General features: G+C 36.5%; 1 protein-coding gene across 9 annotated transcripts in view; it reads left to right on the top strand.

The window, feature by feature from the left end:
* The window catches only part of BRAF (B-Raf proto-oncogene, serine/threonine kinase), a 165952-nt gene that overhangs the window by 71374 nt on the left and 69392 nt on the right, over nt 1–25186 (top strand). For 8 of the 9 annotated variants that reach the window (XM_044946962.1, XM_044946957.1, XM_044946955.1 and 5 more), the window contains 3 exons: nt 6935–7198; nt 20242–20345; nt 21201–21303. In XM_044946962.1, coding sequence (XP_044802897.1) covers nt 6935–7198; nt 20242–20345; nt 21201–21303 — 471 coding nt within the window. The remainder of the gene's footprint in view (nt 1–6934; nt 7199–20241; nt 20346–21200; nt 21304–25186) is intronic. The other variant, XM_044946961.1, reaches the window with a different exon arrangement.

The raw sequence follows: 25186 nt of genomic DNA, 5'->3' as shown, positions 1-25186 counted from the left end.
GATCCCCTGCAGACAGATAGTAAAGCTCCTAACATTTATTGAGTGCTTGCTATGCCAGGAACTGTTCCAAGCATATAATAGATCATTTAAGCCTCAACCTGCCCTATGAGTTATATTTAATACTCATTTCCATTTTATCGAAGAAGAGACTCAGGCAAAAAAGGATTTTAATAATAACATGACCAGCGTTACACAACTGGTAAATGGGGTAGCCAAAGTTTGAAGCTAGACATTTTGAATTTAGAATCTGTGTTTTTTTAATGAGTCTTCTGTAACTGCTTACATTTTCCCCATGTGTATGTCTTCTTTTTTTTTTTCTTTTTTATCAGAACCTGTGCTCTTAATTGCTTTATCATTATTACTGTGCTTACAGCATTTCTGATCTTTAGCTTGTGTAGAACCCAAGATAATGCAAAAACATTTATCGAAACAGATACTGTAGTGAAAATAATACTGGAAGCTAGGTGCTTCCTGTGGAATGCAGAACAGTTCATTAATTATCAGTTGTGGACAGTTTGAAAGATTTCATTGTATCTTGTGAGATTAAGTTCAATAAGAATAAATATAATGAACTCTAATGATAGAAATTTTTTATTCCATTGTTTTTTCCTATTATGTTTTAATTAAGTAGGGCCTTAATTTTAATTGTCTTCCCATTTTTAATTGAGAAAGAATTCATGAACTGTGATTCACTTTTTTAAAGTATGCAGTTGAGTAATTTATAGTATATGCACAAAATTGTACAGTCATCACCATCATATAATTCCAAAACATTTTTATCACCCCCAAAAGAAACCTTTTACCCATTGGCAATCATTCTCTCCAATCCTTATCAACCACTTAGCCTAAGTTTCTTAATCTGTGGATTTGCCTTTTTGAACATTTTGTGTGAATGAATTCAACCAAGTCGTAGCATGTAGCGTTCATTCCTTTTTTGGCTAGTATTCTATCATGTGGATACATCACATTTTGTTTATCCATTAATCAACTGATGGACATTTAGCTTGTTACCACTTTTGGGCTATCATGAGTAAAACTGCTATGAACATTCATGTACAAGTTTTTGTGATAGACATGTTTTCAGTTCTTTTGGTTATGTACCTTGGGATGGAATTGCTGTGTCCTTTGGTTACTCTGTTTTAACTTTTTGAGGAACTGCCAAACTGCTTTCCAAAGTGGCTGTACCATTTTACATTCCCACAAGCAATGTGTGAAGGTTCTAGTTTCTATACATCATTGCCAACTTGTTAGTTTCCATTTATTATTATTATTGCCATCCTAGTAAGTGTGAATTGGCATCTCCTTATGGTTCTGATTTGTAATTCATTAGTAACTAATGATGTTAACCATCTTTTTCATGTGCTTATTAGCCATTTTTATATTTTCTAGGGGAAAATGTCTATTCAGATCCTTTGCCCATTAAAAAAACTGGGTTGTCTTTTTATTGCTGAGTTGTAAGAGTTCTTTGTATAGTTTCGGTGATAAATCCTTGTCAGATTTGATTTGCAAATATTTTCTCCTGTTCTGTGAGATGTCTTTTTTTTTTTCTTTTCCACTCTTTTGATAGTATCTTTTGAAGCACAAAAGCTTGAATTTAGATGAAGTCGAGTTCATCTATTTTTTCTTTGGTTACTGTGTTTTGGTGTGTCATCTAAGAAACTATTGCCTAGTCCAGGGTCATGATGATTTACTTCTGTTAATGTTTTCTTTTAAGAGAAGGCACTGGCGACCCACTCCAGTACTCTTGCCTGGAAAATCCCATGGACGGAGGAGCCTGGTGGGCTGCAGTCCATGGGGTCGCAAAGAGTCGGACACGACCGAGCGACTTCACTTTCACTTTTCACTTTCATGCATCAGAGAAGGAAATGGCAACCCACTCCAGTGTTCTTGCCTGGAGAATCCCAGGGACGGGGGAGCCTGGTGGGCTGCCGCCTATGGGGTCGCGCAGAGTCGGACACGACTGACGTGACTTAGCAGCAGCAGCAGCACCTTTCTCCTGTGGCTCAGGCAGTAAAGAATCTGCTGCAATGCAGGAGACCCAGGTTCCATCCCTGGGTTGGGAAGATCCCCTGGAGAAGGGAATAGTTACCCACTCCAGTATTCTTGCCTGAAGAATCCCCATAGACAGAGAAGCCTGGTGGGCTGCAGTCCATGGGGTCACAAAGGGTCGGACATGACTGAGCAACTATAACACACACACACACACACACACTCTTGCTAAAGTCTAGAAATAGATGTGACTTAGCAGCAGTAGTAAGAGTTTTTTAGTTTTAACTCTTTTTTTTTTTAAATTATCTTTAAATGGAGGATAATTGCTTTAGAATGTTGTGTTGGTTTCTACCATACTACAACATGAATCAGCCATAAGAATACATGTATCCCCTCCCTCATCCCTCACACCTCTGCCCATCCTGCCCCTCTGGGTCTTGCTCTTCCTAAGTGTATGATCCACTTTGAGTTAATCTTTGAACATGATGTTAGGTTATAGTCCAGCTTCATTCTTCTGCATGCAGATATTCAGTTGTACTAGTAACATTGTCAAAAATAAATTAACCATAAATGTAAGGCTTTTTTTCCCCTGGACTCTTAATTTGTTGTGTTATGTATATATCAGTACCACATGTCTTGATTATTGTAGCTATGTAGTAACTTTTGAAATCAGGAAATGTAAATCTTCCAACTCGGTTCTTTTTCATGATTGTTTTAGTTATTCCAAGTCCTTTGTACTTCTTTGTGATTTTAAGATCAGCTTGGCCATTTCTGCAGAAAAGCCAACTGGGATTTTGATAAGGATTGCATTGAATCTGTATATCAATTTGAGGAGTATTTTCATCTAAATAATATTGTGTTCTTTTCTCTACATTCTTTTGTTTTTTTAGTTCAAAAACTATACTTCAGTTTAAGAAAGAAGCCATTGAATGAACTAATGGATAAAAAAATAAATAACATGAGTTGTGCCCTCAAGTACCTTACAGTTTGGTAGAGTCATGTTGAGAACCTAGTCAAGTAGTACATTGGGTTAGAGAAAAAGTTCAGGTTTTTCTGTAATGTCTTGTGGAAAAATTTGAATGAACTAATTGACCAACCCAATAGTAGTAACAGTAATAATGATAAGAACTATTACTACTTATTACTACTAATAAAAGTATTGGGTTTTTGCTATGTGGTAGTCTCTGTAATAACTTTCTTTACTATTATTTATCTCAATGCTCACAAAATTTTTTCACAAATGATTTTTTTAAACCATATAAAGAAAAGTGTGGTAATACTGTAAAGAAGGTGAAAAGAAAGTACTGATTTTGGAGTTTATCAAGCAGAGCTTTGAATTGGACTTTGAAAAATGGGTAGGATTTTGATGAGAAAGAATGGTATTTTGGAAAAGCTGCCTCTTGAAGAAATACCTGGTTTCTGCAACTTCTTGAAGCACCAAAGGAATTTCATTGATGGTAGTATTGATGCTTGAAGTATATGTTTATGCAAGATGACCTACTCACATTTTCAGGGTAAGAAAACAAAGGAAGAGGGAAAGTTGGAAGATAAAAGAAAAAATGGAGATAGTGATGAACCAAGGCCTCCATAGTGGGGGACCTTAACCACCCAATGCTAGAATTAAAGAACAGAAAAAAGGATGGGGAAAAATGGGGAGAAATGCTCAAAGAAAGAAGAGGAAGCTTTGATTTGATGGCTTTGATCTTCAGAGTAAATTTGAATGTAATGGTATTTTTTGAGTGAATTAAAGGTTGGGGAATGAAGTTAGGAGCCAGAGAAGCATAGAAAAGGTTGGAGTAAATGTTGTGAGAAATGTAATATGAATTAAAAATAAGTACAGATTTTCATGCAATAATGTAGAGGACTAATTTCCATGAATTGATAATGGAACTCAATGGCCTTGTTTTATTATTTTCTTCAGTAATATGTGGTAACCTGAGAGAAAGAATGGAATCATTGAATGATGGAATTTACCCAGAGTTGGTATTTAACAAGCAAGTTGATAAAAGAATTAAGAATTAACCAGACAGTCTTAAGATGTTACCAGTGGCATTGTTGAATTCGTGAGTCATAAAGCATGGGAAGAAAATAGCAAAGAAATCTGAAAAACTTTAAGAGATTAATATTGACCATTAACCAGAGTAGTGTGGTAGTGAGATTTAAGACATTTAAGAAATTTAAGATAAGTGTGTGTCAGGAGTGTGGGAGGTTCCCAACTGAGATCTTGTCATCATTTAGAAAGCTTTTGTAAAGAATTATTTGTATCTCTGAATCTTATAGGTAGCGTAGAAATAAATGCCTTTTTAGATAAGAGGTTTAGAGAACTTTAAGACAGGAGTGTTATAAGAGTAATCACCATCCACACTGAATGCAGCAAGGATAATGGGGTGAAATGAGCCAAACCAGATACAAAACAAGGCGGGGAAGGAAGTACCTTGGTAGATTGCATCTATGAGAATGGAGAGAAGTGGAATAAGTAAATGTTTTGTATTTAAGAAAGAGTTATTGATAAATGCAGTGAAATAATAGATTGTAATCCACAGTGGAGGGAATAATATATTTTCAAAAATTAAGGCTAATGTTTTGATACAGAATTAACATTCTGAAAATTGGTTGATATTTATTACTTTTCCTAAGCTTAACTCTGCGTAGTAAATGTACCTGCTCAGATGATAATAAGATTATATGATCTATGCAAGGAGGAATTTTTGCCTCCTTAGGCTGTATGTATATAATCTTCAAAGGATAGGAATTGTGTTGGTCTTTATTTTGGTGGTTTGAGCCCCAAATAGTACCAGGTACATGCATGCTCAGTATATATTTATTGAATAATCAAGTATCAATAAGTGGATCATATTGAAAAAAGATGTCCTTAAGTAATTAGCCCATGGAGCTGAAAGCTAAATAGAAACATAGATCAGTAGATTTTGGACTGATTTGGCTATAATGCCATGAAATGCTGTGAAACGTTTTGGGGTCAGCATTGGGCAACTATTGGATTGTAAAGGAGAGTGCTTTTTTATGTAGTTTAATTAAGCCCTTCAGTAGCTCATTTTAGTTTTTTCCCTTCCCCCCTAAAAAGAATTATATGGTGAAATTAGACATCAGGTGTGGTGGCCTATATTGAATTGAAACTTCTCCTTTATTCTCCTCTGAAAGTATTAGTCACTCAGTCATGTGTGACTCTCTGTGACCCCATGGGACTGTAGCCCACCAGGTTATTCTATCCATGGAATTCTCCAGACAAGAATACTGGCATGGGTTGCCATTTCCTTCTCCATTATTCTCCTCTACCTGTGATAATTCTTCCTTGCTTGTAGAGTGAAGTTCAGGCTTCAAAGCATAGTATATACAGTCTCTCCAAGCTGTCCTTTACCCACTTTTCTAGTCTTATGATTTGTGTTCATATTCTTCACTTAAATTACACGAACATCTATTGATCCCTTTCATATGTCCCAGGTATTGTATGACAGTCAGCTATACTAGTCTGTAGTTTTCCTCTGTCTTAAAATTTCTAACCTCCTTACTCTGTTAAAAATGTCTCCTGTACTACACAGTACTCTCTTCTCCCCACTTAACTCTATCTATATAAATGCTAACATTTTAAGCATCCTCCCTTCCTTACTCTTACCTTGTATCAAAAACATTCTTTCTCATATACAACACAAATAAAAATGCAGCCATTTGCTTCTCTGCAGCCCAGTAATAAACTGTCTAGGTAATGGGAAATGGCATTTTAAAATTTTGTAGCCTTTTATAAATGTGTGTAGTGTCGTATCTATTTTGGGTGGTAGGGAGACATGGTGGTGGATTATGGTGTGGAGGGGAGAAGGTGATTACCACTGCAGTAAAGAACCATGGGCATATACATTCGAATCCATTCTATCTCTTAATTTTCAATTATCATTCTATTTTCAAGATTCTTCCTGCTTTTAGAAAATTATATCTTATGTGATCATTTGACCTTTCAGCTTTAGTAAAATGATACTTCTAGAAACACACCCTGATGGGTAATGGTCTCAAAATTTCTTGACTACAGGATGTAAACCACCTTTTCAAATAAAATTCTATTCTCTAAGCAGTGTTTCAAGGGAAAGGGGAGGTCATAAGGTATCCATAGTGTGAAAAAGAAGATATTTTTAATTAATAGCTGTTTCAGAAAAAAGGTCACAGTTATGCATCCTCTAATCCCTGTTGAGGAGACTTTGGTGGTTGTGGTGAGATTTGGCACTGTGTACCTTTGCCTGCCTGCCAAATCGCTTTAGTCCTGTCTGACTCATTGCAAACCCGTGGACTGTAGCCCATCCGGTTCCTTTGTCCATGGGATTCTCCAGGCAAGAATATTGGAGTTGGTTGCCATGCCCTCCTCCAGGGGATCTTCCTGACCCAGGGATCGAACCCACATTTCATGTCTCCTGCATTGGCAGGTAGGTTCTTTACCACTAGCGCCACCTGGACTGTGTACCTTAGGCTTGTCTTTTTGACAGATCTCTCTTAACGCCTCATCTCCTTTTCAACCTCTGTCAGTTGGTTAGAGAGAGACCGAGAGAGATGTGAAACCTTATATACCTATAACTTATCTAGAAAAAAATGCTTTGATGTAGTAGTTTATCTTATGTTAGATGTGTAGTTTGGAAGGTAAATTGTGATTTGGCCAGAAAATAGCTAACACTAGTTTTTTTTAATTAATATTCATGGCTGTTATGGACATCATACATGTATGTGTGTGTGCAGTTTCTAGATGAGTGTCTTATAACAAGATTTATCAATTGAAAGATAAAAGTACTAATTTACAATACTTCCAGTACTTACTTTGTAATTTGTAACACAAAATCCTGTTAGCTAGATTATAAAGAGATTATAATAAAAAACTAAAATTTCATATTTCCTTTTGTTACTGTCAGGAAAAAGTCCAGATTCAATTTAAGTCTACTTTATTTTATAGGCCTATGAAGAATACACCAGCAAGCTAGATGCCCTCCAACAAAGAGAACAACAGTTATTGGAATCCCTGGGGAATGGAACTGATTTTTCTGTTTCTAGCTCTGCATCAACGGACACCGTTACATCTTCTTCCTCTTCTAGCCTTTCAGTGCTGCCTTCATCTCTTTCAGTTTTTCAAAATCCCACAGATGTGTCACGGAGCAACCCCAAGTCACCACAAAAACCTATCGTTAGAGTCTTCCTGCCCAATAAACAGAGGACAGTGGTGAGTCAGCTTTTAATTCATCGTGGCTTTTTCTTTGTATTTTTCAGAAAGACTAGTTGTGGAAAATGAAATGTGATACCTAGTGGTCATGTGAATGGAAGCATCCATTTAAACAAGAATGGAAAAGACATAGTTATTTGGTGCCAAAGTCTGTGTTCCTTAAGTGGAACAAATTGCATTGTCTTTAGTGTCACTTGTATACCTGTCTACCAAGCTTGAACCACGCTCACGTCTAAGTATTAGTTTAGAATCAGTCAGAATTTTGAAACTTAAGCTTGTTTGTTGTCTAACATATGTCAGGTAAGCTTTGTTCTTTGCCATAGAGAAAGCCCTATTCAGATTTATTATCAAATGTTGGATTCTTAGTGTGCTTGACATTTTTCCTCTTGTTTATATAAGTTTTGATTGTTGATCATTATGTCATCATTGGAACACAGTACTCTATAAATAACCTTTAAAGCAGGGAAATCTGCAGGATAATTATAGATGGTCTGTAATCTCAAGTGCAACAAGTACTGCCATTGGACATAACTGAATGGAAAAACGCACCTCCCTGCATCACTCATTTTTTATAATGTGTATGGTTATTTTGATATTAATAAAAAAACATTTCATTACCAAATACAGTTGAAGCCAAAGTAGTCTTTTTAATTTTTCCCCTCAGATAGCATTAATAATGCTTCACAGAAAATGTTTGCTGACTTACTATGCTCTAGTGGCCTCCAGTGGGGTCAGTTAGTTACCTGGTGAAACAAAGGCATGTGAATGTCATTATGTGGAGACACAAGACTAGGCCTTCGGCTTGTGCCACAAAGGTGGTTGAAACTTATATCCTCACATAATCTGAACCTTTGAAAAGCTTTACCTTCAATAAAAGGGTGAATTAGAAGAAAATCTGTCCACCAGCATACATAAATAACAGTGAAACTTTTCTGTCTTTGCCAGGGCCCCAGATAAAGGTTAAAGTTTCCCTTGTGAATTCTTAACTGTAGATCTGTTCTTACCATAGTGTAGGGTTCATCATTATGTTACCTGCATTATTCAGGAATTCTCAACCCAAGAAATGAAATTTTAAAAAAGGTTCTGGAATAGTAATAGCACAGGCACTGGGCAGAAACAAATGTAAATCCCTCCCTTAGCCCATATAGATCTTATGTAATTCATACACATAATACCTCAATGACAAGGTCAAAATCCCAAGTTATAGTATGCAAGGAGAAATAGTCTGTCAGAAGTGAGTTAGAAGACTTAATAGCAGCAAAATTAGATTCCTAAGAAGGAACCAAATAGAATTTCTAGGTGGCCTTAAAATTTAAAGTGGATGACACTTGTCATCTCTGAAGTATTATTGCTAAAAATAATTGTGTTGAATGTTAAGCTTCTGGTCCTTCCACTTTATAAGAAGGACAAGAAGTAAAGGGAAAAGTTAAGCACCATGAGAAGCAGACACATTCGAAAGATGGACATTCCATAAGACAGCCTGGACTCTCAATTCATGGAGAATAAAACATTGGAGATTATTCTACACTAAATAGACCAAACAAACCAAATAGACCAAACAATAGACAAAACAACCAAATGCATTGTGTAATCCTGGTTTGGTACTAGGGTGAGAAAAAGCTGTAGAAGTCCTTCTTGAAATGGGATACGTCAAATATTGGTTGAATGTAGTATGTTTTTATGGAATTATTAGTTTCCTTAAGTGTGATAGTAGAGATAATATAATGTAGGAGAATATCTTTATTCTTAGGAAATACATGCTTAAATGTTTAGGGGTAAATTGTTATGATGCCTGCAACCTCTCTCACCTCTTTTTTAAAAATAAAACTTAGATATAGTAAAGTGTACAAATCTCAAGTGTACAGCTCAGTGACCTTCTGCATGTGTACCTGCCATGCAGATAAAGATTATAGAACATTTCTAATGTTGAGAGTGTACTCTTGTGCTCCCTCAGTTGAGTACCCACCTTTAAGAGTAGCCACTATACTGAAGTCTGTCTCGATCAATAAATTTAGAACTTACTTTCAAATGGTATGATGGAAAACAAAATGTTAAAGAGAGAAAACAAATATGGAGAAGTAATTATCAAGCAGGTTACAGTGTATTACAGACCAAGTGTTAAAATGCTGTATAGAAATCAAAATATTTATTTTTAAAAACTCAATGGAGTAATTTAAAAGTAGACTGAATTTAGTTGAAGGAGGAAAATTGGTGACCTCTGGAAAACAGAGAAAGAGAGTTATAGAAAACATGAGAGGTTAATAGGTATGAAGGATGGATTGAATAGTTTCATCATATGCCTCAAAGCAGAAAATGAAAACAGAATAAAGGAATGGGGCTTCCTGATGGCTTGGTGGTAAAGAATCCACCTGCCAATGTGGGAGACATGAGTTTGATCCTTGTTTCAGGAAGATTGCAAATGCTGTGGAACAACTAACCCTGTGCACCACAACTATTGAACTTGTGCTCCAGAGCCCAGGAACCCCAACTGCTGAAGCCCTAGAGCCCTAGAGCCCATGCTTCACAGCAAGAGAAGCCACCGCAATGAGAAGCCTGCCCACTTCAAGTAAAGAGTAGTCCCAGCTCACCACTAGAGAAAAGCCTGTGTAGCAACAGCCATAAATAAATAAATAGATATTTTTTTAAAACAGAAAAAGAGCAAAATTCAAAAAAATGATGGCTAACCTTCATTAAAGACACAAATTAAGGATTTGAGATGCATAAGCTTTAAGTTGTTCAAGTAAATTTGAATTCATTCTTATTAGATGTAACAAAATGAAAGAATATTGTTTTAAAAGCACTTAGGAAAAATTACCTATAAAGAAATTCCAGTTAGATTATCAAAAAATTTCTTTGTAGCAGCTGTAGAAGCCAGAAGACAGTAGAATAATATACTCAAAGTGCTGAGTGATGCTGTAAGTTGATTAGCTAAAGTATGAGTTTAACTTATTGGGTACACTGTGAGTCAGGGCACAGTAAAGCCTTTCCAGATGAGTTTACTTTTCCCAAGCTCTACCCAAAGGGACTACCTGGAAATGACTTAGGGAGAAAATTGAACACAGAGGAAGGAATGAAAAGTAGGAATTAAATGTAAAAATGTAAACATTTTAAAGTAGGAATTAAATGTAAAAATGTAAACATTTTAAAGTAAGAATTAAATGTAAAAAATTGAACACAGAGGAAGGAATGAAAAGTAAGAATTAAATGTAAAGCTAGTTTGTACAAGAAAACACAGAGGAAAATATTTTGTGACTTGGAATTTGGTAACAGTTTCTAAAATATGACACCAAAACACAATCCCTAATGAACATATTGATAAGTTGTACTTTATCAAAATTAAAAACCTCTCTCCTAAAGACTATATTAAGAGAATAAAGAGACAAACCACAGACTAGTAGATAATCTTTGCAAAATATATATATCTGATCAAAGACATGTATTCAGAATATATAAAGAACTCTTAGAACTCAACAGTAAGGAAACAATTAAGTGGACAAAAGATTTGAATAGATACTTCAAAGATATGTGGATGGCAGATAAACACATAAGAAGATGCTCAACATCATGGGTCATTAGGAAAAAAGCTGATTAAAAGCACAAGATACCACCACACACCTATTAGAATGATTAAAATGAAAGAGTGGCCTTACCAGCTATTGGTGAGGATGTGGAATGGAATAACTGAATTTTCGTACACTGGTGATAGGAATGTATAATGGTATAACCACTTTTGAAAGCAATTTGAAAATTAACTTAATGTTTTAAAGTCTTTTAGCTTTAAAGTCTCAAAAGCTTTTTTTTTCCGGCAAAAATAGAAAAATCCACCCTGAAATTCATATGGAATCTCAAGGAATCCTGAATACTCAGACAACTTTGAAAAAGATCAAAATTGGAGGGCTCACACTTCCTGATACTAAAACTTATTATAAATTAATAAGTAAATCATTTTGGTACTGATATAGACAGATAGACCAGTGAAATTAATGGAGTACTTTTAAAATTATTTCTTTTTGATTATAGCCTTCCTATTGAGTATGAAGTGGGACTTTGTTGTGATTTTGATATACTTTTCTCTGTTGGCTAATGATATCAAGTGGCTTTTCTATATCTTTCCTGGAGAAAGTATTTTTATAAGTAGTTTTGCATGGCATGTGCAAAACTGGGCATTACCAAAATGGTTAAATAAGTTTGGTATATCTGTCAAATGAAATACTACTTAGTAGAAAGAATGTATTACTAGTACATAAAGCAGCACAGATGACTCTGAAAGTAATTATGTCAAGTGAAAATAGCCAGACAAAAATGACTATATACTTTATAATTCCATTATAAAAGTCTAGAGGAAATTCCCTGGTGGTTCAGTGGTTTTGACTTGGCACTTTCACTGTCAGGGCCCCGGGGTTCAGTCCCTGGTTAGGAAACTAAGATCCTACAAAGCGTGTGGTGTGGCCAGAAACAGATATGTAGGTAGATAAAGCAATTGCAGAAGATGTGAAGAACATAGTTGTCAATTTTATGTAATAGACATGTAAACCTTGTACTAATAAATGAAAGAACACACGTTCTTTTCAAGAATGTATGGGACACTGAAAATTTTTTTTACTGCATTTTAGGCAAAAAAGGGAATCTTCACAAACACAAGGTGTGTTTTTTGAGCATAATGTAATAAAAGTAGAAATTAGTAACAGTAATGGGAAACCACATTTTTAGAGATTTGAAGACACTTCTGAATGTCATATGTCAGAGAGAAAATAATGAAAAAAAATCCTAGTCCTATGTAAATTTTATTCTTCTGTAAAAAAGTTAGAGAGAACATTTCCTAACTCATGTATAGAATTTGTGTATCTTGGTTCTAAAACCAAAGATAGTTTGATAAATAAAAACTAAAGGTTAATCTAATTTAAGAACATATTTGCAAAAATCTTTAATAAAATACTGGTCAACTGAATCTAACAATGTATATATTTTTAAAAAATAATTCTTCTAGGAGTATAACAATGATTTTAAAAATTAGTGCAGCTCTGGGATTTCCCTGATGGTCTAGTGGTTAGGACTCCATGCTTCCACTGCACAGGGCATGAGTTCAGTCCCTGGGTGGGGAACTAACATCCCACAGTGTGTGGGATGCCCCACTCCAAAACAATCAGTGCAGTTCTTATTAGCAGATTAAATGAATAAAAGTGTATGGATATCTCTAGATACAGTAAACAAGACATTTGATGTATTGAAAACCTTTTTATAACAAGAAAGAAACAAAAAAACTCTGTAAACTTGGAATAAAAGACAACTTTCTTGATATAGGGTATCTATCAAGTATGTCTAAAGAAGGATTCTGTGTTCTCATTAAAATTGGAAACAAGCAAGACAAATCTACTACTTATGGAGTTGAATATTCTATCCCTCAATCAAGACAAAGAAAAAACATAAATATTAAAAAGAAAGAAACAAAACTTATTTTTAGCAGTTAATTTGTCTACATAGAAAATCTATTATAATAAATAAGAACTCTGCACTTAATAATTAGAACATACAATTTTATTTAAAAAATGGTATCATTGACAAAATAATTTTTAAATGTTTAAGACTTTTATAAAGAAATTTGTACAGCTTTATTGAAAGATATTTGAAGAGAGTAAAGAAATCAAAAGTTACTTTGTTCTTGATAATCTTCCTAAATACACTTCTCACCCAAATTAATCAAAATTATGTGCAGTTTCTGCAGAATTCTAGGGGGATCTCATCCCACCCTTACTACTTTATCTGAAAAGTTGATTCTAAAATTTATATGGAAAAGCAAAGAGCTACCCTAGAGGCCTCTTCTAGGGACTGACCTCTTTTAGTGTGAAGAAGTGTTTATTTGAAGTTTGGTTCTTTATTCTTACTTGTCTTTTATTGTATTAAAATTCACATGAAATGCATGTAAAACTTCTTTTCTAAATGTTACAATGATTGTTTCATGATGGTATTAGAGGTATTTATTCTTCCTTTTCAGAATTTCTAACAAATATGTTTACTTTAAATTTTCAAAACTGTAATTTCTTTAAAAGTAATTTAGAGATTTTCTAAGATACTCTGTATCAAAATGAATGTGTACTCATTATTTCTAAAAATGAAAAAAGTATAAGCAAGGTAAGTTTCCCTTGGTACAGAACTACTTAAGACTATCCAGGTCGTGCATTAGATACAGTGACTAAAAAGAATAAATGTGTGTGTCCTTTGAGATGGCTTTGAATCATATATAAAAGTCTGGTAATTGCGATTATCTGGAGGATGGGGACATTGCTGGGGGCAGGAGAAAGGGACTAATCTTTTTGCCTTATACTTACCCCCTTCTTTCACATAATGTCAAGCTACTTGTTTTATTATGGTTAAAATTATTGTTTAGAATGATCATATCTGATTTATTAACTATTTATTTCATTATGGATAATTAAATGCTGCAAAATACATTTAAATACACATATCCTGAAATGTTGTGTGAATATTTTAATGTTAGGGACTTAAGTATTGGGTCATAGGGTATGCATACTTAAAACTTTGTAAAATGTACATTTTATGCAGAAAAATTGTACTGGTTTATATTCTCTCTAGTGTATAAGACTTCCTTTTCCCACAAGACCCTGGTCAACATTGAGTGTTAATGAAATTTAGATGTTAACTGCCTTCCAATGCAGGAAACGCGGGTTCGATCCCTGGGTTGGGAAGATCTCCTGGAGAAGGAAGTGGCAAACCACTCCAGTATTCTTGTCTGGGAAATCCCATGGATAGAGGAGCCCGGTGGGCTACAAAAGAGTTGGATATGACTTAGCAGCTAAACAACCTATCTAATAGAATTTCAAGTATATTAGACATGACATACCCTCATTCGTGTATATTTTTCAATGTGTTATGTTAACAACAATAAGTTAATCAAAAAAAAAAAATCTCACCCAATTTTCCTGAAATGTGGCTTGTTCTAAGCTGACTTTCTTGAACGTGTAGTTTAAAAGACAGAATTGGCTTGTTTTATTTTTTATAGGTTTACTAAAATATCATTTATAGACATACAATTTACTTATTTAAACTATACAGTTTTAGTCTATTCACAGAGTTATGCAACTGTCAGCACTGTTAATTTTAGAATGTTTTCATCACTCTGAAAAAGAAACTGTGTACCCCTTAGCAGTCACTCCATCTTCCCAGTTCTAGCCAACCACTTACTTCCTTTCTACCTCTCCAGATTTGCCTGTTCTGTACATTTCATTCCATATAAATGGTATCATAGAATATGTGGTCTTCTGTGACTGGCTTCTTTTGCGTAGCATAATGTTTCCATGGCTCATCCATATTGTAGCATGTCAGTGTTCATGCGTTTTTATGGTTGAATAATATTCTGTATGTGTATCAAAACACACTTTAGCCATAATGAATTTTGTTTTCACTTTTGGCTATTAGTAATAATGCTGTGAATATTCATGTCCAAGTTTCTGTGTGGACATGTCTTTGTTTTTCTTGGATATATTTTCCTTTGCAAATATTCAGATGATTACATTGACCTTAGATCTTTGTTAAGGCAGGATGCTAGTTTTTAACTAAGATCATGGCCTTAGATCAAGCAAGGACACTTAATTTTGGAATTTGGAAAAGAGGCATTAACTTGGTTCTTCTGAAAATACCTTTTTAGTCTTTCCATCTATAAAAATTGAAACAGTGCTCCCCTACACCTTTACCTTTGTTGTTTAGTCACTAAGTTGTGTCAGACTCTTGCAACACCGTGGACTATAGCCCGCCAGGCTCCACCGTCCATGGATTTTCTAGGCAAAAATACTGGAGTGGGATGCCATTTCCTCCAGAAGATCTTCCCAACCCTGGGATCAAACCCACATCTCCTGCATGGACAGGAAAATTGTTTACCACAGAGCCACCTGGGGAGCCCACCCGTTTTCCTTTGTGAATAGATAATTCTTTTATGTGGTATTTGTATCAAGAAATCTTGTTTCTGCCCCTCTCCCTATACACCCAGGTTCCCCTGAGCCTTTTAGCTAACTTTTTATTTGGGACAGGGGGGCAGGGGTGTGTGCTGCTCCTCTCCATACAAGGCATCGTATTGTATATGTCATTCTGTATTTTGCTTTTAATGTTTTGCTTTGTTTTTAATGTTTAATGTTTTGCTTTTAATGTTTATGTGAGCCAGCCATATAGCTATAGATTCTATTGTACAGATGTACTATAGTTGCCAGTTATATTATGATATACTAAAGACTGCAAGGAGATCCAACCAGTCCATTCTAAAGGAGATCAGTCCTGGGTGTTCTCTGGAAGGAATGATGCTAAAGGTGAAAGTAGTACTTTGGCCACCTCATGCGAAGAGTTGACTCATTGGGAAAGATTCTGATGCTGGGAGGAATTGGGGGCAGGAGGAGAAGGGGACAACAGAGGATGAGATGGCTGGATGGCATCATCGACTTGATGGACATGAGTTTGAGTGAACTCCGGGAGTTGGTGATGGACAGGGAGGCCTGGCGTCCTGCAACTCATGGGGTTGCAAAGAGTCGGACATGACTGAGCGAGTGAACTGAACTGAAAAGCAGGCTTCCTGGATCAAAGAGAAATATACATTTGTAATTTTGATAAGATACTTTAAAATTTTGCTTCATAGATTTTGCTTAATTTTGCACTGCTACCAGCACTACAAAATTCAGAAAACTAAGATCATGGCATCTGGTCCCATCACTTCATGGCAAATAGATGGGGAAACCATGGAAACAGTGGCAGACTATTTTGGGGGGCTCCCAAATCTCTGCAGATGGTGACTGCAGCCATGAAATAAAAAGATGCTTACTCCTTGGAAGAAAAGTTATGACCAACCTAGACAGCATATTAAAAAGCAGAGACATTACTTTGCCAGCAAAGGTCTGTCTTGTCAACGCTATGGTTTTTCCAGTAGTCATGTATGGATGTGAGAGTTGGACTGTAAAGACAGCTGAGCACCGAAGAATTGTTGCTTTTGAACTGTGGTGTTGGAGAAGACTCTTGAGAGTCCCTTGGACTGCAAGGAGATCCAACCAGTCCATCCTAAACAAAATCAGTCCTGAATATTCATTGGAAGGACTGATGGTGAAACTCCAATACTTTGGCTACCTGATGAGAAGAACTGACTCATTTGAAAAAACCATGATGCTGGGAACGATTGAAGGCAGGATGAGAAGTTGGATGGCATCACCGACTCAACCAACATGAGTTTGAGTAAACTCTGGGAGTTGGTGATGGACAGGGAAGCCTGACATGCTGCAGTCCATGGGGTTGCAAAGAGTTGGACATGACTGAGCAACTGAACTGAACTGGCCAGCACTGTATGAGATGCCTGTTTACCATAGCCTCACCAACAGAATATGTTGTTAGACTTTTGTATTTTTGCCAATTTGATAAGTGAAAAAATATTTTGGCAAGTTTAAGTTTGCTTTTCTCTGAGGTTGAACACTTTTTCTTAATTTTAAATCCCATTTATAATTTGTTTTCCTGAACTCTCTTTCTTTTGCCCATTTTTCTGTTGGATTGGTCTTAATCTCAATTTTTCAGGAGCTCCTTATGTATCAGGAAATTTATTTTCCTGTCACATAAGTAGCAAATATTTTTCCCAGTTTGTATTTGTCTTTTGACTTTGCTTATATAGTCATTCTCCCAGTATTTGTAGGGGATTTGTTCCAGGACCCCATAACACATCCCCTACAAATATTGGGGGATGACTATATAAGGATAAAATCCTTAGATGCCCAAGTCCCTTACATAAAGTGGCATAGTATTAATATTTGCATATAACCTATGCACATCCTCCTGTATACTTTAAATCATCTCCAGATTACTTATAGTAGGCAAATTTAAGGTTTACTTTCTTGGAACTTTCTGGGTTTTTTTCTAAATATTTTTCATCCTCGGTTGGTTGAATCCATGAATGTGGCACCAACAGACATGGAGGGCTGACTGTAGTGTGTTGTGTGAGTGTTTTCTTTTATGGCTTCCAGATTTTGCATCATAATTTTATAGGCCTTCTTCTCTTGAGATGGTAAGGGAGCCATGTTTTTTTTAGTTCTTTTATGGTTTGTCCCCTCCTTCCTTCAACATTTAAATCTGATCCACTTGGAGTTTACCCTATGATACTGTATGAAGTATGGATGAACTTTCTTTTCCTAGATTGGTTCCAGTTGTCTCAGCATCAATTAGTTAAAAGTTCATCTTTACCCTATTACAGATGCTGCCTTTATTTTGATTTTATTTATGTGTTGAATGAAGAGTCTACTTTTGGTTTTTCTGTTTCATTCCATTGGTCTGTCAGTCTGTTGAACAGGTAGTATCATGAAGAAACAAAAATCAGCCTATTGAAGTGGATGAAGGACAGATTGATGACTTTCCCTTGGTGATAAGAGTGGGAAACCAAAATTTTGCCTACTGATGAAACATATATACACCTTGGAATCAACCTGTTCAGAGAAGCATAAGGGAGCTTAGCTATATTAGAAGACGGCATTACAGGAGTGCATGAGAGAAATTAGCAAAGAAACTGAAGGGTGGATAGCCCCAGTCCATTAATGACTTTGTATGCTGTATTAAGGAATTTGGATTTCACCCTATAATTAAATGGAAAAATTTGAGAACACTAATGTAAGATTATATCACAGAATGAAATTCTGAGTTCAGTGGACTCCTCAGCAGTCCATAGATGGGCTTGAACTTTTATGTTTCAAAGAGATTATTCTAAGGCTTTCATCAGGTTCTCAGAAGTATTTGGCAAACACACACATTAAGGATACCTTTTTTAAAAAAGATTTCACTGATAACAGGATAGATTGGATGGGGTTTAAAACTAAAGATAGGGTTGCCACCTAAGTAGGCAGAATACGAATAGCAGAGGGGAAAAGTCAGCTTTCCCTTCTGTTCATTATTTCTGGAAGATATGGACAGTTCTCACTATTGGCAGTAGTTATGTTCTGTATATTTCCTGCAAACACTGAATTAGTGAATACTGAAAAACTGCTCCTAGGACAAGTGCAGGATTACTATTATAAATGAGCCAAAGATGGCCTCTGTATATTGGCCCCTGGATTGTTTATTTCTTCACAGCAGACTGGGGTCCATTAGCTTAAAAGTCACCTGGCATAGGGTACTTGTTTACAGTATGAGAGCTAGGAATAGAAGGCATGTTACCTTGATTAACCTCAGCTGCTGCTGCTGCTGCTAAGTCGCTTCAGTCGTGTCTGACTCTGCGACCCCATGGATGCCAGCCCACCAGGCTCCCCTGTCCCTGGGAGCCTCCAGGCAAGAACACTGGAGTGGGTTTCCATTTCCTTCTCCAATGCGTGAAAGTGAAGTCGCTCAGTTGTGTCTGACTCTTAGCGACCCCATGGACTGCAGCCCACCAGGCTCCTCCGTCCATGGGATTTTCCAGGCAAGAGTACTGGAGTGGGGTGCCATTGCCTTCTCTGAACCTCTGCTGGGAAGGGTCAAATTTTTCAGTCTTCTGTGCATGCCTGCAAAAGCACTGCAAGTATTGATTTGGGGGTTACAAATAAATTTTAACGAATAAGCAAGTTTGCAAATACAGAATCTAGTATTTGTACAAATCTAGTCTCTTGAATACTTTCAGTGATGAACCTACTCCCTCAAACTTTTCCCTTGCTGGATAGTTTTTAACAGTTATATTGAGCTAAAATCTGTCTCTTGTTTTTCTAATCTTAGGTTCTAATTTGGCTTTATGGATTGTTCCCCATTGACATACTGTTTAAATTCAGCTGTCTTATATTCACTTTCACTCAATTCACCTCTGGCATAAGAGTCCCAATTTCTTTAGAAACTTCTGGTTTGCTAAATACCTTAGTGATTTAAACTTGCCTGGAGAATCTCAGGGACAGCAGAACCTGGTGGGTTGCAGTCCATGGGGTCGCTGAGAGTTGGACACAACTGAGCGACTTCACTTTCACTTAGTGATTTAAAAGAAAGAAACCTTTAATTTTGTTATTAACTAACACATCTTGTCTGTCACCCTCCACTCCCCTCTCCGCATAAAAACCAAGCAACCTGAACTCCCATTGCTTCACCTTAGTCTATCTACACTGTGTTTGTCAGTTCTTTCTCAGTTTTAAACTATTCAAATTAATAAGAAGGGAGATGAGTCACTGGCAGAAAAGACCAAGGTAGAGATAACTTCAAATATATAGGAAGATTCTTTTTCTCTCTCTTTTCGATGCCTCTTCTCTCTCAGCTCCTAATGTCATCTCTACTTCTCCGTAAGTTAGCTTCATTCGGTAGCCAGATTTTCTCAGTGTACTAGGAAAGATAACCATTAGGGATTCCATATTTCTGTCTTCTTGGAACTTTACAGTAGGAAAGAAACTTCTGTCAACCAGAGTCTATCTGTCAGTTAAAGGAAGAACTGTAGTACTGTTCAGGTCATATATCTAGCCCTGGATCTGGGATATGGGAAACTGATTAGCCAGCTTATGTGCAGCCAGAAGAGTAGTGACCCTGGATTCATAACTTCTCAAGTACCAGGTGGTTTTTAGGGAAAGGTGGGTTCCCAGAGGAAATAGGAATGCTAAACAACTACACAACAAATATCACCTGAATACATTAAGACAAGTGTTCTCTTCTATGTTTAGGATCAGTAAGCGATCTCTTAAGGACCATGATAATTGACCGTTTTCAGCTTTGAACAACGTTGGATCAAAGTTGATTTTGCTTTAAATGTTGACATTTATTATTTCTCAGCAGAGAGCACTTAGTGATCTGTTGTATTTTCTTTTCTTTTATGTGTTTAAGATATTTTGTAATTTTAATAAAAAACCAAAAATTAATTTTGCCTTAAGTTGGTGAGTAATAGATGCTTGAGTCATAATTTTCCATTAATATTAAGTTAGCCCTAGAAATAATTTTCTCACATAGTAATCCATATGACATTTTCAAAATGTTATAAAGGTAAATTACTGGGTTTTGGGTTTTTTTTTTCAGTGATGTGAAAAAATATATAATTTACTTCTTCTACCTCATACCCTGACTTTATGATACCCTAGGTACCTGCACGGTGTGGAGTCACAGTCCGGGACAGCCTGAAGAAGGCACTGATGATGAGAGGTCTAATCCCAGAGTGCTGTGCTGTTTACAGAATTCAGGATGGGTATGGTTTGTATGTGATGTGAAACTTTGTTTAAAAAGGGGAAAATACATCAGATACTAAATTTTGAGGTTTTCTGTAAGATCTTTACCCAAACCTAGGGTATTGAAAATCAACCTCAGAAAAAAAAAAACAAAACTAAGTTTATTAGCCTAAACAAGTCTGGTATGCCCTTTGAGGAGTGAACATTAGATAATTTTGTGTAATGATGGTGTTTATTATTCTGATAAAATGACTTTATATGGAGTTTGAGATTCTTAAAATTTTGAACCATTTTCTCTGTTTCTTATTTGAATAATGGACTCTTTCCCACTCCTATTTTTAATATAAACTCATAGTTTCACCAAAGACTTAACAAAATTAACATTTTATATTGAATTATTTTTCAGAAAGCATGAAATTATGCCATGACCCCACCCCTGCCACTCCCAATTTTGAATCCCATCTGGAAAAGAAAAAAAAAGAGATCTCCTTTTTGGGGGCATATTGTCCCTTGAGTACTCTTTTTCTTTGAATGGATAGGTAAATCCATACCTGTGATTTTTTTTTTTGTTTTTTGTTTTTTTTTTGGACCCCAGGAACAATCCATTTTCTGCTGTTGTAGGTCTTTTCTGGAGCTGACTTGAAGAAAAGAGTACATCTCTTTACCCTGCTGTTTGTCCAAGAGTGATACATTTATTTGGGGTAAACTTAAAAATTAATTTATTGCCATTTAAATTTCTAACGATGGAAGACTAGGGAGCCAAAACTCCCTCACCATTACTAGCCCCTCAATAACCAATTTTCATATCTTCAGCATGAGGTATATGAAGCTTTTTAGGTATGATAACCAAGAAAGGCTGTGTCTGCGCTTTTCAGGGAGAAGAAACCAATTGGCTGGGACACTGATATTTCCTGGCTTACTGGAGAGGAGTTGCATGTAGAAGTGTTGGAGAATGTTCCACTTACAACACACAACTTTGTATGTACTTTTTATATTTTAATGTCAAAAATCGTTAAGTTCTTTGAGTTTTTATTTAAAGAATGAAGTATGAGATGAATAATTTTGGCATTGTTTTTTTACCTAAGTTGAAAATCAATTTTATTCTTTAAAGGGAAAAAAAGCACCACATATTAAACAGGTTTTTTTTAATCATTATACTTTGTCTTTAATTTTAAAAAGTAATAGATAGTCATTTAAAAAATTTGAATGGTATGAAAGTATATCAAGTAAAAACTTGGAAGTACCCTACCAGAGGTAAATAGTTGTTATTAATAATTGATTATTGTGTGGTCTTCCAAAGTCTTTCTGTATATAAAATGTGTGTTCTTATATCTGCAGGCCCAAAATATTCTTTCTTTTTTACTTCCTTCATTTTCCTTCATTATTTTCCATTTCTTTCCTTTTTAAAAAAAACTAAAAATGGAATTATATTTTGTATGATCCTCTTTTTTAAAAAAGTGTTAAGCACAGCATCATAGGTATCTTTCCATGTCATTACACCTAGCTTTATAATGATTACATAGTAGTCCATAAGAATATACATTCAGTGTATTTAACCATTCCTCTTTTACATTTAAGTTTTTTAAAAAAATCCATTCTAAACATGGTAAATAGATTCTGCATACACCTTGACACACTTGTGTAAATGTTTCTGAAAGATAGGGTAATGGAAGTGGAATAGCTTTACTTGAGGACTGAAGAAAGACAGATGTTAAAGCTCTCCTTCCATACTTCTCCCTTTATCTGGTTTTTGCATTTGCCAGAATCTAGCCTAAGCTAAGCGTCTCCAGCCTGAGGCCTGGAACAATGGAACTTCTCTACTTGGAGATAAGGGTACAGTTCCCAGAGCTTGAGAACCTGTTCTCTGAACGAGTAGGCAGCAGCCAAGATTAGAATGATCTATAAGGCAGGAGTGCATTTCTTACTTTTCTGTGTATGAAATTTGAACTGTAGTTTATTTTTCTAAATGGATAGTAATTGCTTCCCTTTCGGCATCAAGTGTTTTCCCTTGTGCCTTTGTGATTAGAACAGCTGGGTTCTTCTGGTTTCCCAGGGGGTTAGTGTTTTGGGGGCTCCATTAGTGGTGAATAATGAAGTCGGGTTTGTGCTTCAATAGATCAGGCATCTTTTGGACAAGTGTTAAATATACCTGATGTCAGTCAGATTTACCATGAAGCATATAATTTTATTATCATGAGATAAGGCATTTGCTAGTATTGATTTTGTTTTTAACTTGTAGAATTTTGAGAAGATAAATCTTAAGAATTTTTATTTCAGTTTTTAGGAATTAAAAAAAATAGTTGAGTTTACATTTCATAGTGATGACTACTCTTTTTCTTAGTTATTCTTCTTAATTAAATTTGGATCTGAGAAGGTAAAGGAAGACCTAAGTTAGTAACCTTGAAGTAGTGCCTCAGGCAAGTCCTTGCCACAAGAGGACAATGAAAGCAAGCTGCAGGTGAGTTGCAGGGTATGGGAATCTCCACAATACAGTTGGAGACATGCCAGTAAATATTTGTTCAGATCTTTTTGTTTGCCAATATTTTGTCTGGTCTGGGGATATAACAGTGAAGAAGAAAACAGGATCCCTGCCTTAGGGCTTCCCCAGTAGCTCAGCAGTAAAGAATTCTCCTGCAACACAGGAAACACAGGTTAGATCCCTGGGTTGAGAAGATCCCCTGATGAAGGAAATGGCAACCCACTCCAGTATTATTGCATGGGAAATCCCATGGACAGAGGAGCCTGGCGGGCTACAGTCCGTGGAGTCACAAAAGAGTGAGACACAACTGAGTGACTAATTGTTTTAATTAAGAATTTTCATTAACACTCTTAATTACTGTATACATTTAAAGTGCCAACATCCGTTGGATCATTGAAAAAGCGAGAGAGTTCCAGAAAAACATCTATTTCTGCCTTATTGACTATGCCAAAGCCTTTGACTGTGTGGATCACAATAAACTGTGGAAAATTCTGAAAGGGATCGGAATACCAGACCACCTGACCTGCCTCTTGAGAAACCTATATCCAGGTCAGGAAGCAACGGTTAGAACTGGACATGGAACAACAGACTGGTTCCAAATAGGAAAAGGAGTACGTCAAGGCTGTATATTGTCACCCTGCTCATTTAACTTCTATGCAGAGTACATCATGAGAAATGCTGTACTGGAAGAAGCACAAGCTGGAATCAAGATTGCCAGGAGAAATATCAATAACCTCAGATATGCAGATGACACCACCCTTATGGCAGAAAGTGAAGAGGAACTAAAAAGCCTCTTGATGAAAGTGAAAGAGGAGAGTGAAAAAGTTGGCTTAAAGCTCAACATTCAGAAAACTAAGATCAAGGGCATCTAGTCCCATCACTTCATGGGAAATAAATGGGGAAACAGTGGAAACAGTGTCAGACTCTATTTTGGGGGGCTCCAAAATCACTGCAGATGGTGACTGCAGCCATAAAATTAAAAGACGCTTACTCCTTGGAAGGAAAGTTATGACCAACCTAGATAGCATATTCAAAAGCAGAGACATTACTTTGCCAACAAAGGTCTGTCTAGTCAAGGCTGTGGTTTTTCCAGTGGCCATGTATGGACGTGAGAATTGGACTGTGAAGAAAGCTGAGCCCCGAAGAATTGATGCTTTTGAACTGTGGTGTTGGAGAAGACTCTTGAGAGTCCCTTGGACTGCAAGGAGATCCAACCAGTCCATTCTGAAGGACATCAGCCCTGGGTGTTCTTTGGAAGGAATGATCCTGAAGCTGAAACTCCAGTACTTTGGCCACCTCATGCGAAGAGTTGACTCATTGGAAAAGACTCTGATGCTGGGAGGGATTGGGGGCAGGAGGAGAAGGAGACGACAGAGGATGAGATGGCTGGATGGCATCACTGACTCGATGGACGTGAGTTTGAGTGAACTCCGGGAATTGGTGATAGACAGGGAGGCCTGGCGTGCTGCGATTCATGGGGTTGCAAAGAGTCGGACACGACTGAGCGACTGAACTGAACTGAAAGTGCTATAGATACACAGAATAGAGATTCCTAGAATAAATGTTTTAATTTAAGAATTTTCATAAAGACTCTTAATTACTGTATATGTTTAAAGTGCTGTGTGTGTGTGTGTTAGTTGCTTAGTTGTGTCCAACTCTTTGCAACCCCATGGACTGGCCCCTCTGTCCATGGAATTCTCCTGGCAAGAATACTGAAGTGGGTTGCCATTTCCTTCTCCATTGAAGTACACAGAATAGAGATTTCTAACCTGGCTTTTGAGGAGTCAGGAAATTTTCCCAAAGGAAGAATTATCAAACCTAAGACCTGGTGGATGAGGAAAGATGAGTGAAAGGAAGACTGCGCTAGACAAAGGGAACAGCAAGAAAGCATGTTACCCTTTCAGATTTGAGAGTTTAGAATGGAGGCTACATACTTGGAGAGGTGGATGTTACAGTGTAGCATATATACCGGTGGAATAAGCTCATGTGAGTCCTTGTATGCTCTGTTGAAGATTTGGACTTTTCCCTAAAATCATTGGAAATTTAATGACTATTATAGGCAAGGGAGCAGTGTGATTAGTTAGATTTGTGGTTTTGAACAATTGCTCTTAGCGTCATATAGAAACAAGAGTAAGCCTGTGTTCTGCTTAGAAAGGGAAAGAATTCCTCTCTCTGCCTTTGTGTGCTGAATTTCCTTGGCTATGGGAGGAAGGCTGCTTATGCCCCCTGGTTTCATAGTCTGTTACAAAGGCGATTCCTTCAGCATTTACTTATATCCCAGGAATCCTTGGGAATGGATGGGGTGGAGGAGGCAGGAAAGGTAGAGAAGCAAGATTAGAAACAGATGCCATGGGTCCAGACCTTCCCATCTTACATAGATGC

This window comes from Bubalus bubalis, chromosome 8 (genome assembly GCF_019923935.1).
Source record: "Bubalus bubalis isolate 160015118507 breed Murrah chromosome 8, NDDB_SH_1, whole genome shotgun sequence".
Taxonomy (NCBI): Eukaryota; Metazoa; Chordata; class Mammalia; order Artiodactyla; family Bovidae; genus Bubalus; species Bubalus bubalis.
Note: the sequence above shows the minus strand (reverse complement) of the source record. Positions and strands in the feature narration are given on the sequence as shown.